Source organism: Abramis brama (assembly GCF_963993115.1).
Source record: "Abramis brama genome assembly, chromosome: 10".
Lineage (NCBI taxonomy): Eukaryota > Metazoa > Chordata > Actinopteri > Cypriniformes > Leuciscidae > Abramis > Abramis brama.
Window position 1 is genome coordinate 36,159,432 of NC_139972.1, and position 24,140 is coordinate 36,183,571.

Here is a 24,140-nt window from a genome sequence, read left to right on the forward strand (position 1 = left end):
ATGTTGACCTTTAAGGTCATCAAAATATTACACATTAATGTGGATGAAAATATGGAATGCAAATATCAGTGCAGCCCAACCTCTGATGGAGCTCCCTCCATTGTCTCCAGGGATCCAGAACAGCGTGATGGAGGTGGTCGTGGTTTTGGTCACTGTGAGGCGTGGCTGGTCCGGAGGTACTGAAATATTTTGATGAATATTAAATATTTTCACATTTACCACTGTTCGCCAAATGTCTGTGGGAGAAAACTATTCATTTCAATAGAAATCAGGAATTTTAAAGGATTTTCACATGCAGATTTCATGCAAGCGTTGCCCAACAGAAAGCTGCTTGGTTTGAGAGTGACTTCTGTAAGAGCTGTGCTCATACATCACGACACTATTGACAATGTACCTTTTTGCGCACAAAATTTTGCTGTGACCCTCACTATTTATTGGCTACATTATTTTTTCCCCTTTTTTCACAGATTTGTTTTCACATTTTACAACAATACTGAGTGTGAATCATGTGGTGTTCCTAGTTAAATCTGTTAGTAGCATTTTTTTTTTTTTTGCACTGACTTGCTAAAAAACCCACTAAAATCGCAAGGCACAAACTTTGTAAATAATTCAATACACAAAAAAAGCTCTCTCTGCAGAGTATATTCTGATTATTTGATCACAAACACACCTTGGACCTGAAGATTTAGCATGATCTCATCTGAACCCCAGTTATTGCTGGCAACACATCTGTAGTACCCAGAATCCTCTGCTTTGATGGTACGAATAACAAAGCTGCCATTGCTGTGAGCGCTGCGACGACCATCGATTGAAACTGGAGCAGGTGTACCATTACTGCAGGAAAACATCAGTTTCATATCGGTTTCATAGCAAATAAAAAGCAAATAAGCAAGAATGAATTCATTCAGGTGTTTCATGCATGATTTGTAAAAATGAACTTACAAAAAAAGTTATATTTCCCCCAAAATATTTAGAATACTTTATAATAAAAAAGACACATTTTGACAAGATTTACAAAATGACTTATTCTTAAGCAAGTGCAAGAGTGTTTTGTCTGGCTAAAACAAAGGCTGGAGTTGAAGAAATTCCCATGTTTAAATGTAAAGAACATATAAATCAAACATACTTTCCCTTCAGCCACTTGATGGTTGGAGGAGGGTCTCCGACTGCTTTGCATGGAAGGACAATGTCCCTCATCCAAGGGGTGGTCACTGTGCCACTGAACGTCAGGATTCGAGCAGGGGCTTGAGAAACAAACAATGCCGTTTCAATGGCAGACTCAAACCCTCTCACTCTTCTGTGTCATTTTGCTCCTGCTATTGGTACAATAGAGTGCTGCAGGGATGATGTATTTTAGTGGCCAAAAGTGGCCAAAACCCAGAAACGAGTTTTAGCACTTGTTTGAATGTTTTGTTTATTTTTATTTTTTATGGGTTTTTGGCTAATTGCCTGAAATAAGGTTATAAGGTTAACACAGACTCAAGATTTTCTTTTTATTCTATGACATAGAATACATCAGTAATATCCTCTTGTGATTTTTTAAAGCTTTTATTTGTCTTGAACACTTTATTTGTGTGTTTTTTTATGTTTTTTTATTTATGATTTCTTTTTATTTTCCTGTACAGCACTTTGGTCAATTTTGGTTGTTTTAAAGTGCTTAACAAATAAAGTTGGATTGGATTGGATTGAATTGAACAAGTGGCTAAACGGGATTATAGAGTTTGTTGGGGAAATGAAACATCATCACACTGAACATGAAAAGACATTACTCATTAGTCCACTTCCACAGCCTCATTGAGATTATAATCACAATCTTGCAAAATATTCTAACTAAAACTTTCAGGGAAAACACAGACTGGAAACCGTGTCAAGTAGCTTAAAGGCAGGGTAGGCAGGATTTTTCTAAAAAACTTTTTCCCAAATTTGTTTAAACTGTCTTTATATACCAATACATAATTAAAATGTAAGTACTCTGAAAAAGAGAGTATAAAAATCGAATGTCTCTAGCCCTCTCAGGACTGCAATAAACACAGCTACTTATTCCATTCGCTCCCACCCCCTCCCTTCTGGGCTCCTTCCAAAGCCACGCCCCCAAAACACATGAACGCGCGATGCCGACCGCTCACAGCTGGAGGAGGACGTGTTTACCAGCGCCGAGCGGAGAGGAGCGCAGTGCATGTAGTGACATCATGTCAGAATCACATGTAATAAAATACCTAACTTTATCATTATGAATATAAACAACTAACATGGCTGTTAGTACTCACTATCAAGCTAGCATATCGATACTGGTAAAGTTTAAAATATATTGAGTTTGATTCGGTAACGAGCTAGTAACATAAGGCAAAGCTAAAAACAGGTTGCATTGATACACGTTTTCCCATTACCATCAGTTACACTGTGATGAAGGTGAATTTCGTGTAAGATTCATAACATATACGGTGTTTTGCATGTAAGAGCTTCCACGATGAAAGCACTGTTGGCTCTGATGAGGACTAACGTTACACTCCAAAGACAAGTAGCCTACCTTTCTACCTTACTAGTTCCTTTTTTTTGCCTTGTTTGCCTTCGCTGACTGTATATGCAGGTACTGGGGATTTTGACTGTTCTTTCTGCCATTATTGTGATTCTTCCTAGCTTCCGTGCCTCTCTCCGTGCCTCTTTGCCTCCTCGAGTCAAACGGGTGCGCGTATGTGGGCAGCTCCTGTAGCAGCAGGGGTGGTAGCCATGGTAGCGAGGGAGAGTGACAGTCGCCCAGCCAATCATTTCATTCGTTCCGAATGGAAATAAGTAGCTGTGTTTATTGCGCCCTGAGAGGACTACAGACACTCGATTTTTATACTCTCTTTTTCAGAGTACTTACATTTTAATTATGTATTGGTATATAAAGAAAGTTATTAAAGTCACGTGACCGTGGTGCAGCTCATTCATAGCCTAAGTTTAGCTTTTTACTTCTGGCAATTGTATTTAGGCTTCAAAATTCACAGTTGTGTTCATTTGTGATGATAATGATGAACAAAACATGTAAAATTCATAAGCTTTTGTTGGTCAAAGAGCTTATTTTTTGCAATAATCCAAAAGCCAATGGAAAAATCCTATTGGGTTTTTGTTGAGGGAATCAGGGTGATGCAAACTTACGGGTTGGCTTACAACAATACGTCATCCCTGTAGAACTCTATATGGCTGCATTTGTTGAAAGTTGTGAAGAGGGTGATTGACTGCCATGTGCCAGTCATCCGTACCTTTAGCTTGGGGCTCTACGGTGATAATCTCACTGGTATTCCCACGACCCGCCGCAGTGACCGCCACAACCCAGATGCTGTACTGCCAGTTCTGGTTCAGGTTGGTCAAACGACGGAAGTAAACATCAGGAGCAGCCTCAAACTCACTGATCACCTGTAATGGCACCCGAAGAAAAGTTTTCATAAGAATAACAACAAACAAAAATACACTCTTTCATTGTTTTTACATTTAGGATATTGGTGTCCAATCCCACTCTTGCAGAGCAGCTTTCCTGCCGAGTTCTGCTCCAACAAACCTGCCTGCAAGTTTCTAGTGATCCTAATGACCTTGATTACCTGGCTGCAAAATTTTATACAAATGTACCACTCATGCTTATGCCACACTGCATGATTTTCTGTTCGTTTCACACTGCACGACTATCTGGGGTAGCATTCAGCTGCTGCTGTGTGCACACTGCACGATGGATCGGCGACAGGAGGTTTCACATTGCACGACTTTACAATAGGAAGAATTGCAGACAACTCTGTCTGGTCTGAAAACTACGTTTCACAACCAAACACACGCGAGAAGTGATCCGGATATTTAGCATGCCAAATATCTCACGGGCATCGGTGACACATCGGCGATTCTCTCAGATCGCGTCTTTGATAATTCACACTGCGTGATTGTCACTCGCATGAACGAGCACCGATTTGCCTCAGATTTCGGGCATTTGTCGGCAATTTCACTAAATCTGTCGATGAGATCCAAATTCCTCCACAGTTTAGCACCAACCATAATCAAACACACCTGAACAAGCCAATCAAGGTCTCAGGATTAAAAGAAAGCTACAGACTGGGTTGGAGCTAAACTCTGCAGGACATTGGACCTTGGAGGCCAGACTTGCCCAGCCTTGGATTACAGTGATATACACTGCCTACTATTTTAAAAAAAGGAAACAGTATGTATTCAGCAATAAACATTCAAGCTGAATTTGGAAATGTAGTAGGTCATTCAGGTGTCCTATACCTATATACTTTTTCGTAGGGGCAATCCGCTCGTTAAGTCTGATATCACGAGTCACCATTTCCGGTAGATGGTATATACACCGTGAGTTTATAAAAGCTTACCTTAAATATGTATTATAAATAAATAGTGCTCATAAATGGCTGTTGAGATAGTATTCTCATTTGAAACGAGTGGAGGCTTGGACCTGGAAACAGTATTCCTTACGTCACAACTTAACAAGCGGATATAGTCTATCCAAAGTAAGAGTGTTCTCTTACTTCAATGTTTCCCAAACCTGTTCCTAGAGGCACCTCAGCACTTCACATTTTTGATCTCTACCTAATCAAACACACCAGAATAAATTCATCAGCTCATTAGTAGACTCCCAAGACCAAAAAAAGATGGGTCAGATAAGGGAACCTTAATGTTTACTTTTGGGAGTGCCTCCAGGAACAGGATTGGAATTCTGAGAATAAAATACTGTTGTGTAAATCATGATATTTGAAGGGCTGTTTGGGTGTGCAGAGTCACACAGAGCCACAGCTTACGCTCACCGTGGGGTAAGGGTTGGAACAGAAGACGGTGTATTTCCGGATGATCCCGTTGAGCTTGAATGGAGGCAGCCAGGAAACAAACACCACCGAGCTTGTGGAAGCAGCTGCCTTAACTCCAGCCGGAGGGCCAGGAACTGGTTTTAGCAAGAGAAATAACATCATTCACGGAGAAGAAGCACTAGAAAATACACCTTGTATGCTACAAAGCAAGAGACCTACAGCTTCTAACTGCATGTAAAGGTGAGGTGTGTAATGTCACATGGTTTCTCCAATCACCCCTATCAGTTTGGATTGGTTTTGCCTTTGGGTTGAGATGTCTGTGCAATGAAGTCAACCTACAAATGGCTTACTTAAGATGGTTGTCAAGATCCTGTGTTCCCCTGGTCTTGAGTGGACTATTTCCTGTTCTGCGCCATGTTTTGTTGTCCTTTGTAGGTTTTCTAGTTGATTAGTTCTTTGATTGTGAGGGGTTGTTGAGTCCATAGCAGAAGAAATCAATGAGAGCAAAATCTGGGAGGTCAGTGTCCAGAAAATGTCCAGAAAGTCTTGGATGTGGTCCTGGAGTGAGAGAGTTCCTTGGTGAATGCGGACTAGGGTGACTGCTGGATCCATATTGGCGAAGTCTTCTGTTATGGACTCAACAACCCCTTACAAAGAACTAATCAACAAGAAAAACTACAAATGACAACAAAACATTGAGCAGAACAGGAAATAACATAAAAGTCCACACAAGACCAGGGGAACACAGGCTGGGATCATGACAGAGATATTGCACTAATTGACTCGAAATAGCTTAATTTTGGTCAGAGCTGTTGCTCCTAATGAAGGTCTGAGTTCTGTTTCCCTTTTCAATCAAGAATGGAAGAGTGGTGACAAACTAAACTACTGCCTTTGACAATTCCCAGTCACTGATTGGCAAAATAACAGCTAGAGCACCATATAGATAACTATATATATGAAATAGCATGCAATTTGTGCAGTGAATTTGATGTGGGATGTGTATTCATTTTACCAGGATATGTTGTAAAAAGCTTATGTCCAACTTAAGTTAGAAAAAAAGTGTTAAGTGCAGAAAACCCCTTGCTGGGTATAGTCACCATGGATAACAACTGCCATTTGCAACATGTGCTTTGCATTTGGATCAATGACTGAACAATCCTTTCAAACCTGGCAGATGTTGTCGAAAGGGACTTGAAGATGTTAAATTAAGATTATTTGGCTTTAAGAACATCACCCTTTTTTTATTGTTTCTCTAGATTAAACTGAAAACGGGAAGTATTTTTAACTTAGTAAAAAATTGCCTATGTAAAAGAATGCAAGTGTGTGCAATTGGAGGGAGTCTCACCGTCCTCTTTGGTACGTGTGTAGATCTGCTCGCTACGAACGCCGTCTCCGGCTCGAGTGAAGGCCAGGACCTGGATACTGTAGTTGGTGTATTTCTCCAGCCGTTCCAACTCTAGTGAAGGCTTGGTGGTTGTGATGTTCCTGATCTCTCCCAGCTCTGCAACACACACACACACACAAACTGTTAACTGATCTGAGGGGGGGGGGGGGGGTCTATTTAATAAATCAATTGTTTTTCTACATCGAACGGCAATTAAATGGAGATCAAATGAAGACTTACAGGTGTATGCTTACAGTAAATGGCCTGCTTCTCAATTTTTCAAGGACACAAGTGAGTTTCAAGGACCTCAATAGTGTCTCAAACTGTGCTCAGACTTACGAAGATAGTCTGCAATTAAACTTCAAAGATTTCAAAATGAAACGTTTCTCATCAGATTCTTCCAAGTCCACATTATCTGAGGAATTAAGTATAGCCGAGCATTTTTTGAGCAATAAAACTTTTATTGGGATGTCTGATTAAAAAAAGAAAGAAAGAAAGAAAGAAAGAAAGAAAGAAAGAAAGAAAGAAAGAAAGAAAGAAAGAAAGAAAGAAAGAAAGAAAGAAAGAAAGAAAGAACCCCACTATGCTAAATTCATTCGGAAAAATTGTATGCATTCAAAACCAACACAAATTAAACCTCCTAACAAAATATCTATATTTTGGCATGTGCCATATATCATGTCAGGGTTATCTTCAAATTTTATACATTTATTGAGTTTACTCTCATCATCATCATTTGCACTGGACAATTAATTGCATTTTGTATAGTCATAGGTCACTGTGTCCTCTACAATACTACAATAGACAACACATTTACAGACTGCAGCATGTGCCAACATCCCTTTTGATTTTTACCCTTGCATCAATATCTTATTGTAGTTCAATTATTAATGGCTCTGCAGTGCAGCCTGGAAAACGGCCACTGCTCTTTCTGCTGCGTGCTCTCTGATACTGACATTCATCATGCTTTCAAAAGATCACATAAGTGTTAAGAAGGTCACATTTTCTGAAGCCAAAACCTAATATTTGACCTAGAGTTTATCTTTAAAAAGCTCCCTTTGTCTAAGCAACCGGTTGTGATCAGGCTTAATGGTGCGTTCAAGTCATCTCGTATAGAACGTATTTACGAGTTGAACGCACTTGAACGCCACCACAATGTCGTAAATACCAGTGGGGAGCTCGGGATTTTCTCTAAGCTCCGATCTTTACGAGTTGGGGGCGTGTCAGTGATTAACATGGCGGAATACACAATACGTAAAGGTATTTAGCTGTGATATTGTCATGCTTTTCTATTAACAGCTCAGTTAGCTAATCGCCAACACAGAATATGATAGTATTATAATATAACAATGCAACATGTAACGATGTGTTGGCAGTGGCTTCATAAATTAATTAAAAACATAAAAATACAAAGTACACCTGATGCACTTTCTGTGTTCTTCATTTTCTAGAACAAGAGTTTAAGAACCTTACTGCATTTTTGTGTAATTAATTAAGAGAAAGTACTCCGCCATTTTGCTCCGACGAAAGTGACTTGAACGCACATGCCGTTATAAGCACGACTTCCCACCTCGTACACGAACTTCCCAGGAGGACTTGAACGCACCATTAGTCTGATCAAATAATGAATCAAAAATAGATGTTTAAAATCACATTATTAAAATCACATTGTTAACACTATGCATTATTATTATTATTATATTATTATAGATTTTGGCAAGAGATTCTCAACCTTTGAGTCCCCCAATGTCCACAACAATATTCGAAGGCTTGATACTGTTTGATTGTAAATAAAATTTCAGGATTTCCACTCTTTCTTACCACTGAATTTATGTGACTTTTTCCAGTCGATCTTGATTTACTGAACAGGAATTTTTACGAATATGTTTTACTCGTCCCTTTAAAATCATGGCCCGAAATAACTAGAAAAATGTATATTCATTATAAAAATTGTGTTTGATTTTGATTTTCTGTAAGATTTTATTAATTGACAAGTATTTTCCAGGTCTATAAACTTTTTTAAATTTTACCAACTCATATATACAGGTTTTCCAAGACAGTGGGAAAACTGGTTAGTCAAAGAAAACAATATTGTGGGGATGAATTCAAATAAGAAATATCTTGATTTTTAGTTGTTTGAGCTCATTTTAATGCTTGTTTCATTTTATTTTAAATAATTGTATTTTGCAGAGCTCCCAATAGTGAGTCCCGGCTCCTAGGTCATCCAGGTATTCCATGTACACAGTGAACTTGCATACTGTCCACAGTATTCAGTACATACAGTACTGCACAAACAATATGAGAGGTATGTTTTATGCATATAGCCACATTCTTCCCAGCAAGCAATAGCCGTCATTTCACAGTCAAGGTTAACTATAGACCCGATATAGTCCGGCTATGAGTAACCCACTTCTAGCCAAAATAACATTTGAATGTGGTTGTTTTTACCAAATAACTTGCGAGATGTATGATATTCCATCATGTAAGCAAAGTTAGTGATTATAGGGTGTTTGGTTTAATTTCTTTGACATGTTATCTAATTGATGACTAGTCTATTCTTGGGCTATGATTTAGACGTCTATTACATTTTTCACTGACAGCCCAAATTTTGACTCTTTTTAGCCTAGACTGTGTTTGGACGGCTATTAGACGTCTTTTAAACGCAAAATTGCTTGCTGGGTTGGGAATGGTACTAAACCTCCATCCAGTATCACTTTAGATAAAATCATCTGCTAAATGAGTGATTGTAAATCTAAATGTAGCCAATCTGTCCATTAAGTATATGTCCTACTTCTGCCCTCTGTTCCTTCACTTTCTGTCCCCAATACAACAAAGCCACCATGCCCTCTGGTGGTCTGAGGTATAAATGCAATTGAATTGAAATTGTGTCCATTATGTATTTTCATAAAGTCATTAAACAGAGTATCCACCTTATTGTGCACTGAGAAAGTAAGCTATTTTCTGTAAATGTGCGAGATTTCTGATTCATTATCCGCTATATTTAAATAACTAGAAGAAAAACAACCAAAACAGTGTTTATGATTATGGTAATAACTTATAATATGATCAAAAATAAAGTAAAATATACTGAGTAATATCGTGAAATAGTATTTAAATAAAAAAAAAAATGTTTTCAGTTTGAATATAATTTATTCGTGTGATCAAAACTGAATTTTCAGCATCATTACTCCAGTCTTCAGTGTCACATGATCCTCAGAAATCATTCTAATATGCTGATTTAGTGCTCAATTATTATTGGTGCTAAATTATTAATGGTTGTTATAATTATTATCATATATATTTTTGTGGAAACATTTTTTCCCCAGGATTCTTTGATGAATAGAAAATCTAAATCAACAGCTTTTATTAGAAATATAAATCTTTTGTAAGATTATGAATGCCTTTACTGTCACTTTTGATACATTTAAGGAATCATTGCTGAATAAAATAGTTATTTGCATTTTTTTAAACTAACTCACCCCAAACTTTTAAATGGTAGCAAATCACAGTTTAAGCAGCTTTTTTTTTTCGATGCACCAAATCATGATATTAGAATGATATCTAAAGGATCATCCTCCAGTTGCCCAAAACACCAAGGCCTCTGCAATCTAAAACAATCAAAACTAAAAATGCCCTTTATCCAAGAACACACCTTAAGAACTGGGGGTTGACATCTGTGAGCTACATAATTATGCATAAATGTATGAAAGTCTGGCTGACCTCCATCAGGTAGATTGGCCCAGTAGATGACACGATATCCCAGCAGCATGCCGTTGAGCGCTTCTTTGGGCAGAGCAGACCAGGACAGGGAGATGGTCTCGGGAGTGGTGGCTGTCGTCACAACGTTCTCAGGTGGGCGACTGGGTACTGTGGTGGGTAAACAGATCAGATAGTGTTAAGGCCCTGATATACTTCAATCGAAAGTGCGAAGAACGAACTGGTGTGAAGTCATTTTCGAACAAACGCAAGCTTTTTCTGCAAAAAGAAAACAAACTTTGGAAAGGTTTGCTCTCGCTGGTAAACACCGTATGCTGATTTCACGTGCTATCAGAAATTAACAACTTCACTTCTGAAGTCATGATTACGAACTCTTTGCATTCAAGTGCTTTGTTGTTGGAAAGAACGGGGATCACGAAGGACACCAGGTTTATTCTGCCATATTTATTCAGAAAATCTGGTAACACTTTATTTTGATGGTCCCTTTTGAGCATTCTACTACTATAAGTAACTTTGCAACTACATGTTATCTAACTCTCAGATATCACAGATTATAACCCAATAACAAGGGTTATGAGAAAAGCTCTTGCTAAGAAAGAGCTATTTATAATGAAAAATCTAAATTAAAAGTTGCTGTTTTTAAAGACTTCATTTGGGAACTCCCATGTCAAAATCCAGCTGTTAGTCACTGATCCCAAAAAGTGCACATAGTAAAAGGTGTGTCATTACAGTCAGGAGATTGAAATATTGTAGTCAATAGTGATAGCATGCACTTTCAACAATTTCTGAAAGATAATTAATTAAACCAAAGTCAAGGGCCAAATGTCCAACTAAAAGTCACATAATGAAACACTAATCACCATAATGGTGACTTCAAACTGACTTCAACAACTTTTAACACATACGCAAATTTTGTTGTGGTCTTGCTGGGATCATACCAGCACCCAAAAGACAACATATGTTGGTCCACCGCACTCCAGCATCCCAAGCTGGTCCCAGCATGCAAAACATACCGTATGCTGGGACCAGCAATGCTGGATTTTTCAGCAGGGATCTCTTAATTGTGATGGTCGGTCCTCCAACAAACATTTTATTGACTATAAGTAACTCTGCAACTACATGCTAAATTATTCTACAAACCCTAACCCTATCAGTCTATTAATACTCTACTAACACTCTAATGAGAGTTAGTTGGCATGTACTGTGGGTGCAACGCCACTTATTGTTAACAGAATGTGTTAAAAGAACCATCAAAATAAAGTGAAACCGAAAATTTTATTATAGCCAAAATTATATTTAGCGTCCCATTCATTGACAATAATATAAACATTCACAGCACTATCTAGATTCTGGAATTTCGGTCAAATACAGCCTATTGTCGCTGTGTACAAAATATACAATCCACTTCAAATGATTATTCATACAGTATATGTAAATATGCACTACTTTAATGACAAGGCGATGTAGCTGTTGTGAAAAAAACTAATAAAGAATATCAGTCACAGCAGCAATCGTTCTCTGCCATGTTTGAAGTTTATGGCCCGCCCATCCATGCATTTACCATTGCCCAGTGGTAAATACGACTTGAGAGGGCATTCATGTCCAATTTTTAACAAGGAAACTCATTATTCATAATAATTCCGATCAGCACGTGAAGGCAGCGTTATACTGTCATTGGTCCGTGGCGTGACATAAAAGGTGTGGCTCTGAGGCTCCGCCTTCTTTGATGTGGAAATCTTCTTGGTTCCCCACAGACCAATGGTAGTTTAAAGGTGTTTACCAGCCGGTGCAAACTTTTTCAGAATGTTAGCATTGGCAAGCTATTTCAAACTCCCGAAACAAACTCCAAATTAACTTTGTTTGGCCTGATTTTGTTTGCAATTACTTCACATCTGTTCGTTCTTCGATTTTGCTTTAAGTAAATTGAGCGAAGAACAAAAAAGAACTTCGATATGAGTATATCAGGCAAGTATATCATGTAATCACAAACTATGTATGTGAATTACTGTATCCTACAGATAAAATTGGAAGATGATAAGTGAGATAACTATTATAAATAGTAGCGTAAAGTAATCAATCTTCAATATTAGTCAATGGGATTTTTTTTCGCACCACAATGGTGGTATGTATGTAAATTCATGTATGTAAATTCATGTATGTAAATGTATATAAATTCAACAAAGGTTATGATCACAAAATCACTAACCATCCTCTAGCGTGGTAATGGTGATTTCCTCTGAGGTGGGACCCATTCCTGCCCGATTGGCCGCTTGCACCCGCACCTCATACTGGGTGTACTTCTTCAGGTTATCCAGAGTGAGGGTTTCGATGTCCCCCGTTGTGTCTACATTGATGGTGTTGTACTGGGGACTGCCCCCTGTCCCAAACTCCCGATAACACACTTGGTAACTTCGGATCAATCCATTCTGCAAGTGTTTGAGGGGGGGCTGAAAGATACAACAGAATAGATATTGTAATATCAGAAAGACAGTTTCTCAGCAAAATATGACTGCATTCCAATTCTCTAAACGAAGTACTTCTCTGGTGACGGAAAAAGGGCATAATTTTGAGAATGTAAAAACTGTATGGCAGTATAAGCATGAAATTGTGTCTCGATATTAGCAAAATTCCCTACCTAAAACATAATCTTTTAGATTAGTTTAACAAACTGCTGTGGCGGCTTCAACATCACATTCCCCCACCATTTTTCTATGCTCTTTTCATTCACCGTTTTATTAACAGAAAATCTCAATTGTAACGTAAGGGGTTGTGATGCAGATGTTCAAGTTCAAGTTCAAGTTTAACTTTTATTGTCATATGCATATTCGTACAGAGTACCACAGCAATGAAATACAATGTGCCTTAGCACTCTCTCAGCACCAGTCAATAAATAAGATAGAATAGAATAGAATAAAATTAAATTTAAATAAATAAATTTAAAAACATACGCTCAAACCTCAGCCCTCCTTCCTCTTACACTATCGTTCAGTAGCAGTATAAAGGAGGAGATGGACCACTCATAGAAAAATGAATAGGAGAAAAATGAACTGTTGTAAGTCTTAAATAGTGAAAAGAGCCAGTCTTCTTCTTTTTGTTTGTTTTTTTTACTCTAGAACTATATACAGTAAAGGGACTTTTCTGGGTTCAGATGGAATAATGTTAATGTTAATAGTTAAATTGTTAAAACGTTTTTGTTCCCCCGAGAAACTTTGCGTTTGATCACAAAACTTTTGTGATGGAAATAATATGGTATATCATCCATCTCAATTTTTGATGGCTGTGAACTATTTAGCATGCTCCCTCATGAGATTTATTTATTCATTTATTTGTTTGTTTATTTATTTAATTTTGCCAAATTGTTTTTTTTTTTGTGTATGTTATCATCCACACATGCATTGATAAAATAACTGCAATAAAAGTAATAGCCTAGTTAGCATTTACTTGTTTACATAGGATAATAATGTATTTTATTTTATTTAAGCACCTAAAAACTTATCAGTTTGACAGCATTTTTTAAATCAAAGTGCCATGGTTGGTCAAACTGACTTTACTTAACATTTTCTTATATTGAAAATGTTAATTTCCTGTAATCTCTTGGAATATCTGAAAACCTAATATCTGTCATTACAGAACACATTTTGGGGAAAACCAATTGTTTTGTCAATAATTCAAAAAGGTCCTCTTGATTCTAACTTGTACTCAGCCTAAAAAGTACAATAGTTCTTGTACTGTAATTGTTTAACTATAGCATTTGTTACAATAAGGACATAATTACAGGTAAGATCACTGATGGCTCCTCATTACCATGCTAAGGCCAATGTTAAATTTTTCTTACTTTTTTTATCTATCATTTACTCTAGCATTTATAATAAAAAATAGCATCCTAAACATTCAGAAACTGTGCCACAGTTGTAATATAAATCATATATACAAATCATGAAAAATCTATTCCATTAACATACAATCTATTATAAATTCTACAAGTTAGTCAAAATTTACCACAATAAATATAATAGAATTTGATAAATTCTAGTAAAGGTGGTCATGAGTATTTTAAAAAGCTTTCTAATTTATGTTGGTGCAGGATGATGTTTTCTTTTCAGTTTATGTGTCTGTTTTAGATCATGTTTGACATTCTCCATTGTGTTTTAAAGCGGTAAATTCTCAATAGATGTCAAATAGGTTGCACATTTTATCATCAGTGTTGCGTTAGGAACGGTTTGCGCAAATCTTATCACATTTTTCTAGCGTGCTGGTGAACTCGTGCAGAGTATACGGTGATTCGCGCGACACTCATGCACAACCGGACTTCAGTGATAATACCCAGATAATTGGTCCGTTCGGTTTGTACAGGAACTTAGTGCTAATAAAACCATTAAACACGTGATGTATATAATTAATAATGATTAAAATTCTGTTTCCATTATATGGTATAGGCTATAAATATTGGGGGGGTTATAGCCTACTTGTTTTGATTATTGGGGGGTGTGGGGGGATGGGGGAATTATGTAAGACTAGGCTGGATGTAAGGTCATTATTTATTCACCCTCAAGTTGTTCTAAACCTGTATGAATTTCTTTCTTCTGCTGAACTCAAAAGAAGATATTTTGAAGAAGGTGGGTAATCAAACAGTTCACGGACCCCATTGACTTCCATAGTATCTTTTTCCATCATGGGCCCCATCCAAGTCAATGGGGCCCGTCAACTGTTTGGTTATACCCACATTGTTCAAAATATCTTCTTTTGTGTTCAGCAGAGGAAAGAAATTCATACAGGTTTTGAACAACATGAGGGTCAGCAAATGATGACAGAATTTTCATTTTTGGGTGAACTATCCCTTTAAACCCAAAATATTCCTGTACAATGTATGATGTAGCCACTAGCCAGCACAAATTCTAATTCTGCACACTATTCATGCAGGATCGCATGCAAATTCGTTCTCTGCCATGGGTGAGTAGTTCATCAGTATACCTTCCACGTGACTTTGATGCCTTGGGATGAGATTGCTTCCAGCTGCACTTCTTGAGGAGCGCCATCAGGTGCTGGATCGATCACATGCAGGACAGACAGAGGAAATAATGCACTGAGCCACTAGGTGGCGCCACAGATAACACAATGACTGTAGAAAACCTGACAGCCTTTTAGGGTGTAGGAATACTCACGTGCTTCATCTGTGGTGATGGTCAGCTCATTGCTTGGTCGGCTTTCTCCGATCTGGTTTTTGGCAAACATGCGAATGTTGTAGGTGGAGGCGGGGTGGAGTTCAATGATGGTGGCCTGATTCAGCTGAGGGGAGACGTCTTTGGTCATTTGAGATGCGGCCCATGAAGCTTCAAGGAATACAGAGAAAAACAGTGTGTGTGATAATGCAATACACCACAAGAGACTTTATTAATAATGGCAATCACAATTAGCAATACTTCCATGTGTATACTTCTTAAGTAATTAGTTCATTAGCCTAACTGTGGGCTGTTTATAGTTGCCAAGCAACATAATGATCAAAGATCGTTCTATGAATGATTGGCACATAGAATTCAGCCAATGTGAATGTTACTCATCCAGTCAGATTTAATAACTCAATCTATCCAGACTAATAACTCAATCCAGTCTAAGATGCTGATTGGTCAATAACACATTCTAGCAGCACTGACACACACACACACACACACACTCTATATACACACATATACAGATTGTATATTGACACCAAAAATTGACACCAGATATAATTTGTGATTTTTTTTTACTAGTGTGTGCAGGACACTATAGTATGGAAGCTTATTTCCGCCACAGAGTGAAAAATAAAAAAGGTAATTGCGACTTTTAAATTTCACAATTCTGACTTTTTATCTCAGAATTGCGTGATATAAAGTCGCAATTGTGTGTTATTAAGTCAAAATTGCGTGATATAAAGTCGCAATTGCGTGCTATAAAGTCAGAATTATGAGATATAAACTCGCAATTGCAAGAAATATACTTGAAATTCAGACTTTTTTTCTCAGAATTGCATGTTTATATCTCGCAATTCTGACTTTATAATACGCAATTGGGAGATATAAAGTCAGAATTGCATGATATAAAGTCGCAATAGCGTGTTATAAAGTCAGAATTGTGAGATATAAACTATTCTGAGGTAAAACAAAAAAAGTCTGTCTTTTTCCCCTTAGAATTGGACTTTATATATCACAATTGTGAGTTTATAGCTCACAATTCTGAGAAAAGATGACAGAATTGCGAGATATAAACTCGCAATTATGTGTTATAAAGTCAGAATTGCACAATTGCGAGATGTAAACTCGCAATTGTGAGATAAAAAGTCGCAATTATCTTTTAAAATGTTTTATTCTGTGGCGCAAACAAGCTTCCATACTATAGTTAATTTATGTTAGTGAGGATAGCAAAATAAAGTAAACTGTGACATATTATACCCAACAATTCTTCATACAGTGACTACCAGTAAAATGTAGGGGTGCACGATATTGCATGTTGGCCGATATTCGATATGCCTATATTTTCAAACTTATTTTGTCCGATGCCGATATATATACATTTTCCCCCTGATATATTTACACTTTAATTTTACTGAAGAGAAATCCAAGTCTCTCTCCTGTAGCCTACTACCTTTACCATATTACACTCATGTGTAGATAAGGCAATGCACAAGACAAACAAAACAACATTTGATTCTACCATAAATGTATAATTTTACAAATGTAGACAGACATTCACCCCTGAAAAATAAGTAAATTATTTCACTTGGAGAATAAATGATATGCCAGTGCCACATTTTATTTTTAAGTTCAGACTTCAAACTTCAGTCCTTAGGAGTAAAATAAATAAAAATAAATTTTCAAATAAAAAATATAGGCTACATCTTCTACTTGAACAGGTCTACCAAATGCTTCCCTGTTTTCGGTGCTGATGCAGTGGTGACGCGTTCATGTAACATGTAAGGGTGGCGCTGCCAATAAAGCAACTAAAAGCTGTCACAAAGAACCGCAAAAGTAATGATTATGAATATGTAAAATATAGCAAGGAGACATTTTAATTGTTTATTAATAAACAAGTGTTTTCTGTGTCGGCTGCAAAGATGAAGTTGACTGACTCGCGATCTTCGCAGTAGTGAACGCGCCAGAGAGAAATGCACATTTCGGATTAGGCTACATAGTTTTCTTTCGTTTTGAATTGTTCTGTTTAAAAATATGATTTCAAGCGTTCTGTTGATAATAGATATATTTCTCAGGTCTGTAAGGCAAGTAGGCTATGCTGAGTTTCGTTTCATTTATGAGACTAACTCCAGTTCAATCGCAGGCGCCTCCGTGTCGTGATATCTATTATTTATTATCTGCTTTACTTATTATTTAATTAAATCCAGGCAATTGGTTGATAAAACATTGATTAAAATTAAGATACAATTAATACAAAATGAAATTCACTTAGAAAGGCTTTGTGCTTTCTGTTTGAGGTCTCTGTGAAAGTTTTAAAGCATTCTCTTTTAGTGCCGCTTTCAGAGCGCTCACGTCCGTAACTGAGAAACGTCACTGTTTTTCCTCATAAATGCGAACACGAAAAATAAAATAAAATAAATATTTTATGCTCTGTGGAGAGCATAGTAGCTTGGAGAGCTTACATTAGTAAGCTACAGGTCCAGGACATCGTCTTTCAAAACATGACCTGCACGAAAAAGAAAAAAAATGACTGCGTCATTGTACCCAGCACACTTGCGAATGCGTCTCTGTCCCCAGCACATTTTAAACCAAACTGACACTCATGCTGGAAATGCCTCCACATGTTGGAAGTTTAAGTTGCTGGCTCTACATTCACGGTCGTCACGCACATAGGAAACACGCCACCCTATCGGCAAGGCTCATCGGCAGAAATATTCATATCGGCCGATGCCGATGATGGTCATTTAAAGCTTTTATCGGCCGATACCGATATTGTGCCGATATCATCGTGCATCCCTAGTAAAATGTATAGAAATTTGGGACCAAAAAGTATTCAGACACTTTGACCTGACCATGTTTTGCTGAAGTGTTTTTTCTTTAATTGCTAATGCAACCTTTTTACACACAGACTGAAGAAAATGAAGCATTGCTTGGTAATCGGTCGAGCTAAACTGGTATTATCTAGTTGTGTAGTTAAATTTAACAGCTGACAGATATTCAACATAATTCATCTGTGAGACAGTCTAACAGAAGGATGGACAAAACCAGTCAAATATCAACTGAGTTCTTGTCATATTTTATTACCATTTTCTAAACTATAGCGAATAAACTGTGATAATGTGAGAAATGTTGAAGGCGTCTGAATAAATGTTGGTCTGACTGTATATATGAATAAATGTCCTACCGGATTTGTTTTTATAGTTGATGTCATATCCTGTTATAGGGCTGTTTCCATCAAAGCCCATTGTCCAGCGAAGTGCGATGGTTCGGTCCTTTACTTCTCTGATCTCAACCTCAGGAGGGTCAGGACGATCTTTGGGGAAATGTTGGAAGACAAAAGGACAATAATTAACACTTTGTCTTTAAAAAAAAACAACTATAATATAATTTAGAATAATAGAATATTATTTAACAACAACAACAAAGCAGAAACTTTACCTTGCACTATCAACTGAATGATTCCTTTATCTTCACCGTAAGAGTTGATGGCGATGCAAGAGAAAAAGCCAGAATCTTCTCGGACAGTGTGTAAGATCTGTGAAGACACAAATCATGATTTAAAAGAGATATCATCTTTTGACTAGTACATAAAGGCATTTTAGTAAATGATATAGGAGTTTTGGGTTACACTTTATTTTAAGGTGTCATTGTACAGTGTAATTATATATTTAAGTGCTGAGTAATATTAAGCAACTACATGTACTTACTATAGGGTTAGGGATGGATTAGGGTTTGGTTGAGGGTAAGTTGCATGTAATTACTGTTATTACTATGGTAAGTACATGTAACATAATAGGACACTGTAAAATAAAGTGTTACCGAGTTTTGCTGTTTGATTTTACATTCCAGTCGTTCATGTTTCAAAATCATTTCGTAGAGATCAGTGCGATGGATTTTCATGATTATGTCAGGTAGGGTCTTTTGAATTATTAAATTTGGATGTAGTGTACAAATGACTCCAGGAAGACCATCAACAGACAAAGTTTATTTTTTGGTGTAAAAATACCAAAAGCCAATTTCTATATATGAGCTATATTTTAGAGGGGAGCAAAATAAGGAAAAATACAATCACTACAGAAATTCCCATGACGTTTCCAGATTTATTTTTTTTAAAGATTTTACTCATTTCTTGACTTTTCATGTCTGTAATCATTTTTTTCCTACAACTTCCTTACATGTTTCCTCAGAATGGACAACACTCAACACTGCAGCATCTATGAAGGCTTGTGTTTCATATCATATTCGGATAAAGTGAAGGTGGCACAAGCGTGACAGTCCAACCATAGTACACAGATTAAGTGCTTGATTTCATTTAAAATTTCCAAGAAATCTTTTGTGCAATGTTAAACTGAACAATTGCACAGATCTGCAAACATATCCAATAATACGCTCGTTTAAATGTTTGCAGAGCCTCTTTATAATACAAGGTATATTTGTCTTCCAGGGTCATTTCTTTTAACATATACAAGGTCCTCCTAACGGATTGGTTATTTAATTTTTGTGGTCTTATATATATTGTATAAAATATATTGCCTTTTTGAAATAATTAACCATCAGCACAGTTGACTTTAAGGATTCTGATCATGACATTTTTTTTTTGTATCAAGGCCAAAAATAAGTGTTTTTATAAAATAAAGTGTTTTTCCCCCTCCTTTTTATGTAGTAAGGGCTTTAATTTCATTCAAACTGTTTCATAATCATGGACAAAAGCACAAAATTATGAATACTATGATGGTCTGACTTCTGTATGTTTTTCTACTTTAAAATTTTATATTTAATTCAATGTGTTACTTGCCGTTTCTTTGTAATTATTTGAGAAATGTATTTATTTATACAGTAAATACTGCCAAAAGGTAAGATTTTATTTTATTTTATTTTTTTTATATACAAATAATTGTGATTAAAAATAAGTGTATTTATTTCTGAGGTAAAAAAGAAAAGAAAAAAAGTTTATATATAATTTTAATATATAACACCCCCCAATTTTTAAATGTATATATATATATATATATATATATATATATATATATATATATATTTTTTTTTTTTTTTTTTTGGCCAAAGTACATATTTGAAACATAATATATGTTGCAACAGTGAACTCAATGAAATATTTTTGAAATTGAAAATATATTTACATATACCAAAATATATCATATACCAAGAAAATACATTTCCAATCTTACACTTGTCTTAGGCTAAATGCAGATGTGGATGCTAGAGATCAAAACTTGATTCATAATAATTTAATTTTTTGTTTAATTTTTTTTAAATATTGTAATAGTGTTTTTTTTTTAAAAATGAAACATTGTAAAGTATGTTCCTTGCTGATTTTTATTAAAAGTTAATGTTCACACGTGTTATGGACAACAAATAAGGGTTTTCTTCAAATGTGACATGTGAATGTATTTTCTTGGATTTAAATATATGGAGGGCATTATATTTGTATATGCTTTAAAAATATATATATTTATATTTTCAAAAATATTTTTAAAACAATGGCCCAAAATATATATTGGTAGAAATTATATTTGCATAAACATATTTTGAAACATATTTTACGTTCACATTTTACATAGCAAATACATTTTTGGCCAGTTTTGTATATTTTAAAACATATTTAAAAATACATATGTTTGCCAAATGGGATAATTGAATGCTACTTGTTGAATTAAACGACATAAAAAATGAAATAAATAAAAAACCTTATAGATTTGAATTGATTATTGTTGCATACTGCATACTTTGTTTCATCTACTTCATACAAAGTATACACCATTTAAATCGTAGTGACATTTTTTTTTACCATTCGATCGATTTCAAGTCTTACCCTGTATTTTTGTCTCATTGAATATAACTTGGAAATATGCCACATTAGAAGTATAACTGAGTTGCAAGCGCAAGTTTTATGTTGAAAATAAGGACAAATGAAAGTGGAGGATGATTTCTGACAGGAAATGATGTGGCTCACTGACAGCAAGTCCAGGGCAAACCTGAATATGTCTCTTGGAAATGAGGCGTATGATTGCGCTCTCAGCTCGCTCACCTGCAGGGTGGAAATGACCTCATCGCCCACTTCCTTCACTGTAACCACATAGCGGCTCATGTCTGGGTTGATGATATGAGATTCCTTCTCCCAGCGAACCTTGATGGGCTTTTCACCGTGAGCAGTGCAGCTCATCTCAGTCATGTGACCCTGTTCCGCTCGTGTGGTGTTGGGGTAAGATGTGATCATAGCAGGAACTGAAGAGGAGGACAAACAGACAGACACACAGATTGACGTTATACATTAAATCTAATTTAACATCAGCGACGACCCAGCCAAAGCACGCACTTTCACGTGCTCAGCACAGAAATATACAAATCCATCATAAAACATGTACTTTCACAATTACTGTAAATCGCACAAATCCTGTCAAGAACCTATTTTAGCCGAATTAAAGTTTGCATTAGAAATTTTGCTTAAGATTTCTCAATTCTCATTGCATAATTATCATTACCATCATGTGAAAATTATAGTAAATTATATACAAAGTATAGCAATATTCTATACACCGATAAATCCATGAACAAAATAAGATTTAGGTAGGATTTTAAACAATTTAAAAGAAAGAAAGGCTATGATGGAAAATGAAAAAGAAATATTATTTCTAAGTCACTATTTCTAGCAAACACGTGACATTAAGCATGAAAAATCCTCGGTATAAAATGATTCTGGGCTTTTCCATTAAAGTACGAGAGATGTTGGAATAATATGGATCATCATGTTTAACACACACTTCTGGACTAGATTTTTTTAGGAAAAATGCTTAAATGCCATGAAAGCATGTCACAATTTCACAAAACAAAACATCTTTATATTCCTAAAACAGAATTCAGTTTCTGTGTTTTTGTTTGTGGGCTGAAATGTGACTTGTTAATGGGACATGGGACATGTTAATTCAGTCAAAAATGGCCTTCTTTGAATAAACTTTCAGCTTATATGCATCTTATATTACATCTCATATGCAAATCAGAAGAGCTTCAGCACAGACAACTGACTGGCATTGTGAGGTTGTTGTGATACTGAAGTCTCTGCACACAGGTTATATTACACGGCCACCTCTTCACCAACAAAACATGTGCACATCTGATATGGGTCACAGCAGAACACAACGCAAACATCTGCATCACACACTCTCAAAATAAATGTTGGTCTACATTCATCATTGGTACCTTAGCACTGCTTCCATAAGTGTCTTTCTTCAAAAGTAGTTTTATTTTCAATCGGGCAGTGATAGGATCACCTCATATAAAGTAAATGAGCTGAAAGCCAACTTGTTCACTGTTCAGTTCACAGACATGAAAAGAGCCGCGAGAGCATTCTCAGGCCTGTCTCACCCCCTGTCTAAACCTTGTTACCCTGGAGCGGTGTGAGGGATCTGTCTCTCTTTCTGGCAGGCATGGCTATGATTAAAAGATGAGCACACTTCGATTATTCATATAGATCCTTCTGCTTGTTTTGCTCAGCAATACCGTGATTAAAACCCACCAAACCAACATGTGCAAGAGTCGGGCCCTATGGCGAATACCGTATGATGCTTCGAATCAATTGCTAGAGATTTTTGCAGTTTAGTGGGGGGAATCAGAACCTCTTAATGTTAGTTATCAAGTTAAACATTTTGTAGAAATGTGAAAATGTCCCAAAACGTACTCCAAAAAAGCTATGACGTTGAAGAACTCGTTATAAAGGGGTGTCACACCTTGGACATTTACCTGCCCAAGGACAGGCAAGACGAACACACACGCAGCCGTGCCGGGCTCTGGGAGGTGTGTGTGAGCTGGTGGGGTTCAGTGTGCTGTGAAGTGGCAGAAGTTGACATGATGGAGAGTGTCAGAGTCAGGCCTGTGAATGTTTAACTCTCATCTCTTATTCACTCACAAGCTCGCGCAGAGGCACCGTACGAGAGAACGATGATTTATTTTGCATGACAACTATGAATGTTAAGTGCGACACATTAAAAAATGAAAATATCTCTCCGCCTTCTCTAAATGTTATTGCTCTTTAGCGGAGGATGCTTTTCTCTGAAGATCTGCACTGGAGCAAGATCCGGAAGATATGGCGGAGAGATGTTTTATTTTACATATTCAGATTTTATCGAAGCATAGAAGTATTTTCCCCATAAATTTCTCTACAGACATTTTAAATTATTCTTCAATAAAGAGTTGTAAGACTTGAAACAAACCAGCCAGCTCCAAAATGAATTACAACCTTTGATTCAAAATACTAATACATCAGCAAGATTTACTAATTGGTTCCCTTGCTTTAAGTAAATGCCATAATTTGTTCCCTTGTTTTATGAAATAGTGTGCACAATATAATTAATAAACCGTGGGAATTAATTCTTAATTACTAAAACAACTAAACCATGGGAACGAATTAGTAAATCATGGCCACAATTTACTAAAATAAGAGAACGAATTCTTAATTCATGGACAAAATATTTATATTTTTCTCCACATGTCATATGTGGGGCTCCGTACATATGGAAGTGGACTGTCACTGTGAGTTCTGTTTCCATGGTAACACTACACATAATCCTAAACAGAGATCCACCAATCGTCCTTCACCAGGAATTCCACTATTAAACATGTGCAACGTTTCGGTGTAGCAAGCAACACGCACAAACGAAGACTACTAAAGTCTTTAGTTATAAAAGCAATGAAAGACTGGAACTTTGAGAGGACCAAGAGAAACATGATTATGTATTTCTGCTCAGCTAGCAAAATTGGACATCGACCAATACGCTAATACCGTTTCATAAGCTGTCTACTTTCTATGTACAACAGTTCTGTCTGCTTCTGCTTGTCTCTGGCTCAAAAACTGTGCGCTGGGAGTCCTTGCTGGAGAACCACAAATATTCAATCAAAGGTAAATACATTTTCTTTTTCTTTTACTCATTTTGTGGTCGGTTATTCAGTGGCGTGTCGGTGTGGTAAGCAACACGCAAGAACGAGGAATACTAAAGTCTTTACTTAGAAATGCTGGAGTTTCACCAGTCCATTTCATATGCTGTGGCAGAAGACATTGATAATGAAAAAAAAAAA

The 24,140-nt window shown here is 36.5% G+C and overlaps 1 protein-coding gene across 2 annotated transcripts in view; it reads right to left on the reverse strand.

Moving 5' to 3' along the window:
- Positions 1 to 24,140, reverse strand: part of dscamb (Down syndrome cell adhesion molecule b) — a 167,209-nt gene that overhangs the window by 12,132 nt on the left and 130,937 nt on the right. For both annotated transcript variants that reach the window (XM_084126795.1, XM_084126794.1), the window contains exons 12-24: positions 21,100 to 21,296; positions 18,492 to 18,588; positions 18,238 to 18,366; positions 15,048 to 15,215; positions 14,857 to 14,927; positions 12,092 to 12,332; positions 9,889 to 10,035; positions 6,130 to 6,285; positions 4,785 to 4,918; positions 3,243 to 3,396; positions 1,127 to 1,244; positions 671 to 834; positions 81 to 179 (exon numbers count right to left, since the gene is read on the reverse strand). In XM_084126795.1, coding sequence (XP_083982921.1) covers positions 81 to 179; positions 671 to 834; positions 1,127 to 1,244; positions 3,243 to 3,396; positions 4,785 to 4,918; positions 6,130 to 6,285; positions 9,889 to 10,035; positions 12,092 to 12,332; positions 14,857 to 14,927; positions 15,048 to 15,215; positions 18,238 to 18,366; positions 18,492 to 18,588; positions 21,100 to 21,296 — 1,875 coding nt within the window. The remainder of the gene's footprint in view (positions 1 to 80; positions 180 to 670; positions 835 to 1,126; positions 1,245 to 3,242; positions 3,397 to 4,784; positions 4,919 to 6,129; positions 6,286 to 9,888; positions 10,036 to 12,091; positions 12,333 to 14,856; positions 14,928 to 15,047; positions 15,216 to 18,237; positions 18,367 to 18,491; positions 18,589 to 21,099; positions 21,297 to 24,140) is intronic.